Source organism: Scardinius erythrophthalmus (assembly GCF_964197995.2).
Source record: "Scardinius erythrophthalmus genome assembly, chromosome: 25".
Taxonomy (NCBI): Eukaryota; Metazoa; Chordata; class Actinopteri; order Cypriniformes; family Leuciscidae; genus Scardinius; species Scardinius erythrophthalmus.
In genome coordinates this window covers 3,407,690-3,420,356 of record NC_138245.1, presented here as the reverse complement: position 1 = coordinate 3,420,356, position 12,667 = coordinate 3,407,690, and the positions used below count along the sequence as shown (strand labels likewise).

At 37.3% G+C, this 12,667-nt stretch overlaps 1 protein-coding gene across 4 annotated transcripts in view; it reads right to left on the bottom strand.

Annotated features, from left to right (window-relative positions):
* lrp1aa (low density lipoprotein receptor-related protein 1Aa) overlaps positions 1–12,667 on the bottom strand; it is a 180,492-nt gene that overhangs the window by 132,892 nt on the left and 34,933 nt on the right. For all 4 annotated transcript variants that reach the window (XM_081356952.1, XM_081356953.1, XM_081356954.1 and 1 more), the window contains exon 3: positions 9,662–9,799. In XM_081356952.1, coding sequence (XP_081213078.1) covers positions 9,662–9,799 — 138 coding nt within the window. The remainder of the gene's footprint in view (positions 1–9,661; positions 9,800–12,667) is intronic.

The window sequence follows — 12,667 nt, the reverse complement described above, 5'->3', positions numbered from 1 at the left end:
CTCAAACAGTATTAACAACGCCAAGATCATTTAGATTCTTAGTGATGTCAAAACTGTCCATCTTGAATTAATTTAGCTTTGGATAAAAGTATATGCCAAATGCATAAAGGTTAACCAATTTTTCTTTTAACAAATCATGTCACACTAACAGTGTTTTTTTATTAAGCGATGAAAATATCCTGTTGGAAGAATGACTGTGTTGTGTATTTGTCTGTGACATACAGTGGCTTCAAGCATCAATGTCTGTTCTAGTTTTCTTCATTAATGCACCTTCTTCTGACCAGTGAACTGTTGAGTGTTTCACCGTTCCTCTAGATATAAGGTCAGATCGGATAGTCTTCAGTTTCAATGACTGACTCTGCATCGAGTATCTAAAGTGACACATGTCCTCATACATGAAGCCATGCAGAGATAATGTTTCCAATTCATGAATGTGATGACTGAGCAATTCAAATTCGGATCAAATGCATTGCATTAATTTAAGCGGTTTGAAATCGCCGCTTCTGCCACTGAACAGCGTTGGGAAGCTAATGTGCAACGGCAGTTTACAAAGCTAAAAGCCACTCATGATGAAGAAACAACATGAAATGACACTCGTTAAAACGTGGGTCGTAAAAACACATACCAGAGTTTGCAGTTGTTGAGGACTTTGAAAACAGACAAGCTACTGTCACGCTACTGAGAAATGTTAGTACCGTCAGTACATTATGTTACTCCTAAAACTGCTATGTTGTCATTTTAAATCATCTATTAATCCATTTATGTAGATTTATTTATGTATGTGTTGTGTAGGGCAGTGGTAAAGCCCAACACTCAACAGGACTGAAAGATGTTTATTCCTATAGAAGGTCATAAAACATTCTGCGATGTGATCCTTCAGGTCATGTGTGTGTTCAGTACGCAGCATTAGACCCCTGCAATCTTCACTCATCAATGAACACTCACGAAACACTATGAATTTGTAAGTGTGAATCTTTATTTGATTATATTTCAGCCAGTGCTCTTGAATCTTCTCAGACACATCATGAGAGAGTAGGTGAAAACAACTGAACCAATCCCTCTGGATAAACTGGACACATCGGTGTAAAGCTGCAGGGACTTGGAGTAGGACTGTGGTAAAATGTATTACATTAAAAAAAATATATATATTATTGTATTTGTTTAAAACTAGGGTGCAAATGAAATATAAAATGGAAATTCTCAACATTTACTCATATCAATTACTGCAGATGCTCTTTTCCATACAATTGGAGAGTGTTTTTTACTGCCAACTTAAAGGGATAGTTCACCCAAAAATGAAAATTAGCCCATTGTTTACTCACCCTGAAGCCATCCTAGGTGTATATGACATTCTTCTAATATCTCGAGTTATATATCATGTCTCCTCCAAGCTTTATAATGGGAGTGAATGGCTGGTGAAAATTTGAAGTTTCCAAAAAAGTGCATCCATCCATTATAACAGTAGTCCATATGGCCATATGGGTTAATAAAGACCTTCTGAAGCGAAGCGATGCGCGTTTGTGTAAGGAAAATACCCATATTTAAAACTTTATAAACTATAATCACTGGCTTCCAACAGACGGCCGTACGCATCGATTTACGGAGGAAGACGAACCCCTGACCCTATGCACAGCGTAATGACAAATGTGGAAGCTCAGAGGAAAGAGCAAAATAAACCCCATTCGCAAATTTTGAATAGATATGTCGGATGATTTCTATATAATAGAAGGGGAGCTTCAGTTTTTTGCACAGCCCTATTTGTTTAAACCGCAAGCTTACATTACTCCTACGTCCTACATCATACATCATGGGTTACTCTTGAAGTGCAAGTCGACTTGCGTAGTTCATGTGTACTGTCGTCTGGTGGAAGCTAGTTATTTTAGATGATAAAGTTATAAATATGGGTATTTTTCTTACAAAAACCCATGGCTTCACTTCAGAAGGCCTTCATTAACCCACTGGAGCCTGTGGAGCACTTTATGATGGATAGATGCACTTTTATGATGGATAGATGCACCTTTATGATGGACAGATGTGCTTTTATGATGGACAGATGCACTTTTATGATGGATAGATGCACTTTTATGATGGACAGATGTGCTTTTATGATGGACAGATGCACTTTTATGATGGATAGATGCACTTTTATGATGGACAGATGTGCTTTTATGATGGACAGATGCACTTTTATGATGGATAGATCCACTTTTATGATGGATAGAAGCACTTTTATCATGGACAGATGCACTTTTATGATGGACAGATGCACTTTTATGATGGACAGATGCACTTTTATGATGGATAGATGCACTTTTATGATGGACAGATGTGCTTTTATGATGGATAGATGCACTTTTATGATGGACAGATGTGCTTTTATGATGGATAGATGCACTTTTATGATGGACAGATGCACTTTTATGATGGACAGATGCACTTTTATGATGGATAGATGCACTTTTATGATGGACAGATGTGCTTTTATGATGGACAGATGCACTTTTATGATGGATAGATGCACTTTTATGATGGACAGATGTGCTTTTATGATGGACAGATGCACTTTTATGATGGATAGAAGCACTTTTATCATGGACAGATGCACTTTTATGATGGACAGATGCACTTTTATGATGGACAGATGCACTTTTATGATGGATAGATGCACTTTTATGATGGACAGATGTGCTTTTATGATGGATAGATGCACTTTTATAAAGAAATAAAGACAAAATTCTCTGTGACTTCTCTTATAATTGCCTTGAGTTTACTTTCACGTAGCAATAAAAACGCAAGGGTGATTTTTGTCCAAAAGTCTTGGAGATGCAGCATTTATTAGAAAAAGTGTCCTCTTAATTGTCTCCTATGGGCAAACCAGACGGGAAACACCAGGCCTTGGACATCTCGATAGACGGCGAGTGGTGCATAATCATAACAATATGTTCAAATTTTAAAGCCAAGGCACTGCACTGCGTCTGTGTGCGACCCTGTTTACACGTTGTTTTGCTAATGTTTGAAAGGGCTCTGATAGCTATGCCATGCAAAGTAATAGAACATCATTTATGAAGCATAACCCGCCAAATTGGCTAGTGTGTTAAAATGCGTTATGGATTTTCACCTGCTTTAGACAGGTTGGCGGGTGTTCATTTCAAACCCTGCTGATTTTTAGTGAACAGTCACAAGACATGCAGAACCAGTGTCAATTGTTGTACCTGATCTCAAATCTGATGTGAATCATGCCAAGTTTGTAAATGGCAATAACATTTGATTAGGTGATCTAACCCTAGATTTGTAATTAACCTAGAATAAATTTTGAACTCTAGCAGTTTCTGTCTGTATCTCTCCAGTGATTTCCTCTGGTTTGTTGTCCTCTATCACCTCGCCAGTGTGTTCATGTCCAGACGGGTTTGTGTCACATCACTGGAGATCACCCGCTAGATTCATGCATAAAGAGAGACACTACAGCTGTGAGAGAGAGAGAGAGTGTGTGTGTGTGTATGGGGGTGAAGCTAAAATAGGTAGATCAAGGTTAACTGCATTTGAAAAGCCCAGGAATTTTCCTTTCCTTTTATACACTATTTGACCTGTACATTGAGTTCAGATCTTTGCCTATAAAAAACTTACATAAAAACTCAAATAAAAAACAGACAGCATGGTTGTGTGTGTGATATTGTTTTTTACAACAACAGTTTAATTAACAATAAGTTAATATTGAGTAACGATGTACATATTGCCAGTCGATTTGTGTATTTTTGATCTGCCAACAAAATAATTCCAAACAAATTCAAAGCAGGATTAACCATTGTGCATCAGTAGTAAATATATCAGTTCCTGAATACATAGGGACCCTATCTTACACCCGGTGCAATGCAGCGCCAGGAGCGACGCAAGTGTTTTTTTGCTAGTTTCAGACCGTCGCAGTTTTCATTTTCACGTCCGTTGTTTAAATAGCAAATGCATTTGCGCCCATTTGTGCGCCATGGGCTGCTGATCTGAAAACGAGTGTGTTCTGGCGTTGTTGGAGCGTTGGTATTTTGAGGAACAGAAATAGACTGAGCCACTGACCGACTGAAACCTGGTTTGAAGTAAATGGCGCAATATTTGTTTTGTTATTTAAAGAGCGTGTTAGCAATATGCGCCTATGCGGGTCCACAACGCTCGTACACTCTGCTTATTACACACACAGGGACGCACAGCAGCACACAAACATGCCAAATATTTAAAATAAAAGGATTACAATGTAAAAGATTATTATTGTGTGCATAAAGATATGGTGGAATCTGTCTTGTCCCGTAGATGTTCTGCTTGCGCACTTTAACCTCACACACACACACACACACACACACACACACACACACACACACACAGCTTTTACCTCGCGCACGAGCAGATCCGTTTGCGCACGGCTACGGTCTTTCCACTATCAAATTCCGTCATGTAAACAGCGAATCCGCCATGGCGCGAGCGCAACTGGCATTTAAAGGGAATGGGAGATGAGACTCTGATTGGTTTAACGCACAAATCCCAAAACACTCCCATTACTCATTAAGAGAATAGGGACAACCCTTTTAGACCATGCGCCGGGAGCGCCGACCATTTTCCCCGTCATTAAATTAGCAAAAGTGGATTCGGACACGCTCTAAGTGAACTTGCGCCCTGCGCTTTAGACCATGCGCTTAGATCCTTAAAATAGGGCCCATAGAGTTTTTGACCAAATTAGTTAAGTGATTGTTTAGCACATCTAACATTAAGCCAGCGTTTAACACTATTAAGAGAGCAAGTGTCATTGAGTGCTGCTAATCAAATCAGTTCATACACGGAATATTAATATATTGTGTGAAGAAAGCATAGTCAAGTTGAACATGTCCCAGTGTAGTTCATGCAATGCGCATATACTGTAGATATGTGTTATGTGGATACCGTGCAATTAAGTTCACCAACCACAACAGTGGGTGTTTTCTTGTGTTTCTGGAAGTAACGCACCTTGAAACGTAGTGTTCTTGACAGAGAGTGAAAAGGATGATGGAAAATCTTGTTTTTACAAATATTTGGCGCAAAAAAACTTTGCTAAGGTCATAAACTAACCTTCGGAAACATAATATAAAGATCTGAAAATGCATTTCATGACCCCTTTAACTTATTTGGAGGGGAAAAAAATCACAGCTTGGAGAAATGTTGGGCCATTCTTCCGAGAGTGAAATTTCCTCAGATAACTCAATACTCATTCATCAATGATGGCACTCTGTCCTGGTCCAGAGGCAGCAAATTATTTAATAACACATAATTATTTAAAACTAATAACCGTGAGCTTTACAGTTGGGAAGCGGTTGCTATGATATATCGCATGTGTGTTTTTTGTCCAAATTGAATGTTTCTTATTCAAACCCATTTTTGTTTATTTATTACTATTATTTATTTTTTATTTTTTTTTACTTTGGACTCATCTACTAAGAAATACATTTTTCCAATGGTCTCCTGGCTCATCCATGTGGTATTTGGCAACGGTTATACTGCAGTGTTCCTCTTGGACAGAAGTGTCTTCCTCTTCTCTGCAGAATCCCTGCTGTGCTCATCATTCTTCTACAGTGTTTGTCTGATGGCCTCATGAATATGAATCTTATCCAGTGCAAGAGAAGCCTGTAGATCCTTGTTACCCTGCGGTTCTTTGTGACCTCCTGGAATATTATATGTCGTGCTTATGGAGTGATTTTTCTGCCCGGCCACTCTCAGTAGAGGAACAGAGGAGCCGAACTTCTTCTCTTTGTACACTATCGAACTGATGGACATCAATCTCTTCACAAATACTTTTCCAGCCTTGTGAGCATTAAGAACTTTTGATTGAGTCACGGCAGTTTCCAAAACCAGGCGTGATGAAGTCCAGATTATGTTTGAGACGATCCAGGTTTATGTTCTCTCTGTGAAGCGGAGCTGCTAAACTCACACCAGATTTACCACTAAAACAATTGAAACGCCTGAATCCAATTATGTTTTAAAATGGACAGAAAATCCTGGAGGTTCACATATTTTCCCAGGAATGATGTTTACTCCTGCATAATTTCCGGAGATAAATAAGAGAAAATATACTATATATTATTTTTGAACTGAATTCCTTCCATCTATTGATAGAAAGATCTGATCACAATCTAGATATGATTTATGTAGAAACTCAGGAAATTCGTAAGTACTTCTTAAATTTCTAGCATCACTGTATTTTGTTTGTTTTTGTCCGGTGGGAATTAAAAGTAGAGAGAGGTTTAAATAAAGGAGTTTGGGTGATTATATCAAAATATATAATAATATTATTATATTATGTCAATATCGAGCCAAATGAAAAGTGTTTATTTCACCTGCAACAACATTGGGAACTTTCGTAAAGATATTTTTGGCCAATAACTTTTAAAGTCACCATGAATTGACCATTCATATTTTTTTATGGAAAATTGCAGTGTTTATTATAAATGATTTATCGGTGCACATTATTGTTTTAAATTCATGTTCCTGGTAATCTTGAATAAAAAAAAAACGTCAACCCCTCATCTCTTCTCTTCTCTGATGATGAGGGTGGGGCAACCTGTCACTCACATGAGATCCACCAATAGCAAACCACACCCACCCCATCAATTCCCCAGAGACAAACTCAAGCCCCGCCCACATTTGTTCTTGTTCCAGAAGCCGTTTCACTCGGATATACGACACAATAGGGAAGAAAAGACTATCACAATTTCTGTTTCATGCGGTTTTAAGTGCATCATTATGCAAAAACAAGAGGACAGTTCTCCGCATGAAAGACCCACATCTGGCAGATCAGCGTGCTTTTTCTTTTCTCTCAATACAGTAGGAAGAATTGTTGAATAGCATAATAAAATGAACTGAAATGTGGAGTGTGTATATGAGGACGTTAACTGTGTAAAGATGAGTGACAGTTTAGTTTACGGTGACAGTTTGCACATAACTATGTAACAGAGTTGTCTCTTTAAAGGGATAGTTCACCCAAAAATGAATATTAGCCCTTGATTTACTCACCCATCCTAGGTGTATATGAAATTCTTCTGTCAGACAAATACAATCAGAGTTATATTAAAAAATGCCCTGGCTCTTCCAAGCTTTATAATGGCAGTGAATGGCCGTTTAAGTTTTGAAGTCCATAAAAGTGCATCTATCCATCATAAAAGTGCATATATCCATCATAAAAGTGCATCTATCCATCATAAAAGTGCATCTATCCATCATAAAAGTGCATCTGTCCATGATAAAAGTGCTTCTATCCATCATAAAAGTGCATCTATCCATCATAAAAGTGCATCTGTCCATCATAAAAGTGCATCTATCCATCATAAAAGTGCATCTGTCCATCATAAAAGTGCATCTGTCCATGATAAAAGTGCTTCTATCCATCATAAAAGTGCATCTATCCATCATAAAAGTGCATCTGTCCATCATAAAAGTGCATCTATCCATCATAAAAGTGCATCTGTCCATCATAAAAGTGCATCTATCCATCATAAAAGTGCATCTGTCCATGATAAAAGTGCTTCTATCCATCATAAAAGTGCATCTATCCATCATAAAAGTGCATATATCCATCATAAAGTGCTCCACACGGCTCTGGGGGGTTAATAAAGGCTTTCTGAAGTGAAAAATATCCATATTTAAAACTTTATCAACTAAAATAACTATCTTCCACCAGACGGCCGTACGCAGCGTTTTGCAGCGGAAGACTGACCCTTGACCTGACGCACAACGTAATGACGAACGCGTAAGAGCAGAGGATAGAGCAAAAACACACCAGTCATGAATTAGAAGTCAAAACGACCATTTTTAAAGAGAAATGTTGGAGGAGCTTGAGTTTGTTGCCCATTTTCTGACGGATAGACGGACTTTTATGATGGATAGATGCGCTTTTATGATGGATAGATGCGCTTTTATGATGGATAGATGCACTTTTATGATGGATAGATGGACTTTTATGATGGACAGATGTGCTTTTATGATGGATAGATGGACTTTTATGATGGATAGATGCGCTTTTATGATGGAGAGATGCACTTTTATGATGATAGATGCGCTTTTATGATGATAGATGCACTTTTATGATGATAGATGCACTTTCATGACGGATAGATGCGCTTTTATGATGGATAGATGGACTTTTATGATGGACAGATGTGCTTTTATGATGGATAGATGGACTTTTATGATGGATAGATGCGCTTTTATGATGGATAGATGGACTTTTATGATGGATAGATGCGCTTTTATGATGGATAGATGCACTTTTATGATGGATAGATGCACTTTCATGATGGATAGATGCGCTTTTATGATGGATAGATGGACTTTTATGATGGATAGATGCGCTTTTATGATGGATAGATGCACTTTTATGATGGATAGAAGCACTTTTATCATGGACAGATGCACTTTTATGATGGATAGATGCACTTTTATGATGGACAAATGCACTTTTATGATGGACAGACGCACTTTTATCATTGACAGATGCGCTTTTATGATGGATAGATGCACTTTTATGATGGATAGAAGCACTTTTATCATGGATAGATGCACTTTTATGATGGATAGATGCACTTTTATGATGGACAGATGCACTTTTATCATGGATAGATGCACTTTTATGATGGATAGATGCAATTTTATGATGGATAGATTCACTTTTATGATGATAGATGCACTTTTAGGATGGATAGATGCACTTGGGGATATTTTGGGGATATTTAATATTATTTTATCAATCAATAAATTCCACTAGAAACAAACCTTGTTGTATTATTTTAATTTAATACTGTGAAGCTGCTTTGATACAATCTGTATTGTGAAAAGCGCTATACAAATATACTTGACTTGACTTTTATGGACTTCAAAACTTAAATGGCCATTCACTGCCATTATAAAGCTTGGAAGAGCCAGGACATTTTTTAACATACCTCTGATTGTGTTAGTCTGAAAGAAGAATGTCATCTACACCTAGGATGACTTAAGGGTGAATCATGGGCTAATTTTCATTTTTGGATGAACTATCCCTTTAAGACACAATTGTGGTGTGGTAGTATGTCCCAAAACTCTTCTACTACACACTCAAAAGTATGTACCTTTTCTTCACAAAAAGAGTGCATATTTAGGGCATAGTGTGAAATGGAACACAGCGACAATTTTTGTCTATTCATTAAAAGTCCAAGCATTTGAAAACTGCAAGGACATTTAAGCTGCTGTTTACCATATTTGATGTGCTTTGAGTCTGTGTGTTGATTAAAGTTTATATGTGAATAAAAGCCTAAATTAAATCTGTTCATCATAAAGTTATCATGTCTCTTCAGAGGATTTGGATTAAAGCGTTCGATTCATATGCATTTCTTTTACAATCTTTTTATGAAGGTCAAAGTTGTTAGGACTTTCAATGGATGGAAAAAAAAATGATGTGAGAATACTGAAAATATTTTAATTTGTGTTTCAAAGAAGTAATGGGTTGGCAAAAATATGAGGGTGAGTTAGTAAAATTTTAGCTTTGTTTCTGTGTCAAGCTTCATTTCTACAGAAAGACTAATATTACCAATATTTCTCGTATTTATAATGCTAAAATTGATGTGTGATAAGCAGAACTGTATATGAGTATATGAGTATATGTGAGTGGTGTAGTTGTCACCTCTGCAGTGCGGGCCCTCGTCTCCTCCATCAGAGCAGTCGGGGACGCCGTTACACAGTTTGCTCATGTGAACACACAGGTCTGAACCCAGACACTGATGTTCATTGGGAGGACACCGCGACACACGGTTATGAGGACCTGAGAGAGAGAAGATCACAAAAGCATTAAGATGATGAAACAACAACCTACAGTGCTTGCAAAATCTCCATGTAAAATGCTAGATATCGTTTTGTACCATATAGCAAAGCTGTAACCATATTTTGAACATTGGTGAGACAATAAACACCTAATTCTGTCAGGACCACTATCATCAAATACGATTGACAATTAACATACAGTTTGGATTGGCGGCCTGGTTCTGTTCTGGGCAAGAACTCCCTGTGCATCTGTGCAGCATGGCATGGATAAGAGCAGCAATAACCCCCCTCAGGGTAAACAGAACACACCAACAATGTATTGCAGATATCATTCATTCATTTTAATGTACAACATAATTAGAGAATTTTAGTCTGATTCAGGGGGAATCAGAATGCCAAATCCTGACTGACGAGAGGTGGAGCTGGGGATGGAGGAGGGTTATCAGCTCCTGAGAAACGTGATAGCTGCTGATAATACTGAAGGAGCTTATATATGTATACAGTGATAGGTGTCGTATTCTTATCCACCTTATTCCTATGCCCCATGACGCTTTGCGCAAATTATGGGTGTAACTTCCGTTAAGCTGTAAACAATCAGTGAAACACTCGCTCTATGAACGCAATACGTTAAAAAAGTGCCACAATGAGATGACATTAATCTACTCACACTTCAACCATCGAACACTGAAAGGAAATTTAAAAGTGTAAAAGCATTAACAAGGTACTTTCAGCAGACCAAATAACCCCAAAAGCGCGAGTCTTTGGTTAAATATCAATGTAGTAATATACATATCTGTATTATCTAACTTGCCTTAATCAAAAATGTTCATTAACTTCAGCATTACGTGATACTATTTCAAAGTGATTTCCGTCATTTTGACTGATTATAAATTGCATTTACCTGTGAAAACAAACCTGGAAAGAGACGTGAGGATTTGAGGAGAATAACGAGAGATTCTTCGTGCATTCCAGTGAATTATTAATGGAATATATCGTAAATTAAATTCGGGAGAACAGACCACAAATGTGCAGTATATGTTGTCCTTTTTCATACTTTTACAGCGGATTGCAAAGGCAAAAAAGAAAATAATCACGAGGAAAAGAAGCAGCGACTGAAAAGAGCTCTTGCCATAGATATTCTTGTTATAACGTCACGTTAAAATACCAAGTATAACGTTATTCCCATGATATCTGAATATAAGTCATGAAGGAAAATTGACAGCTCATCCAGTCAAACTGACGGATCAGCTTTATTTGTAGGGCAACTTTATGATTTTAAATGATTAGTTTCAGCTTTTTTGAATGGAAGTTCCCCGAACCGGAAGTGCCGTCCATAATTCAAAACGCAGTAAGGTCATCAGGAATAAGGTGGATAGGTAGATGTGGATCAGCTGAGAGTCACTGATGCGAACTTGACTAACGTGAGCTGCCAGAACTTACGCTACGCTTGATTTACTGCTTAATAATAGTTAGTAAGGTAGTTGTTAAGTTTAGGTATTGGGTGGATTAAGGGATGTAGAATATGGTTATGCAGAATAAGGCATTAATATGTGCTTTTTAAGTATTAATAAACAGCCAATATCCTACTAATATGCATGCTAATAAGCAACTAGTTAATTGTGAGAATTGGACCCTAAACTAAAGTGTTACAAGACTTTTTAATTAATGGATTAAAAAGGATTTATGGAAATAAAAAGAAGTAAGAAAGGTAAAAGAAGGTTTAGGTCTAATTGTAAATTTAAACTACTTGCAAATAGTTTTTTTTTTTTTTTTTAAATATGCATTCAGTTATGAATTCCATGAATCATGTAAATGACTTTTGTTAAAAAAAAAAAAAAAATTGTTCATGTTTTCTGTTCAAAATGGCAACATTTGATAAACTTGCATCACTGGATATTTGTCACGTTTTGAGTTTGTTTGTTCATGTTTAGAGTTTGCCTTCATGTCTTGTTTTCTGTTTTAGTTTCATGGTCAGTTTTCTAGCTTGTTAATTATTTCTGTCATCCTCTGTTTGTTTCCTAGGTTACTGATTGATTAGTGTATTCTGTTCACACGTGTCTCGTTAATTATCCCCTGTGTCTGCTGTGAATAAAAGCCCTCAGTTTGAGTTAGATCTTTGTTCCGGTATTGGTTGTTGTGTAGTGCTTTCTCCTATGAATTCCTGTATTTCAGTTGGTGAATTAAAAATAAACTTCCTTGGGATTTTGACTCCTGCAAGTGCAACAACACAGCGTGACAATATTATTGTCAGTCGTTTAACATTCCTATCGTAAACAGTTGTTTATATAATAAATAATAATCTACTTACACAACCTTACACACATATTCTTTCACCGTTTGCATTGGAATTCGCACTGGTTGTCTGTGAACAGAAAACTGTCCCTCTCAATGTTTATGATGGTTACGGCCCTTGAACAAGAATTCACGTTCATAGTGAAAGCAACATATTTCGAAAGAATACTACAGTTTACTGTGGTGACACAGGCATCTGTTATTTTTGAAACGGTGGAACATGGAAAATGACTTTTTTTCACCTCATGTAACATATGCATCATTCTGTGGTCATTTTGTTTCTTGCTTTCATCCACAATTGGTTAAATATTGCAGTTTATGGTTTTATTATGGCTGTGTCCATGAGTGTGCAGTCATGTGTTAGTCTTTGAGTCACTGGATGAGCTGTGTTTGTGTGTCTGAGCTCTCATCCGCTCTGGACTGGACAGAAACACTGGGTGTGGAGTGAAAAAAGACCAAAAGTCTCCAGATTATTGAGCAGAAATGAGCGAACGTGTTTTTGTAGATAGGTTACGCAACACAGCAGAGTTTGAAACAATAAATGAGCCCTGAACGTCTAGATTACTGATGAGATCAT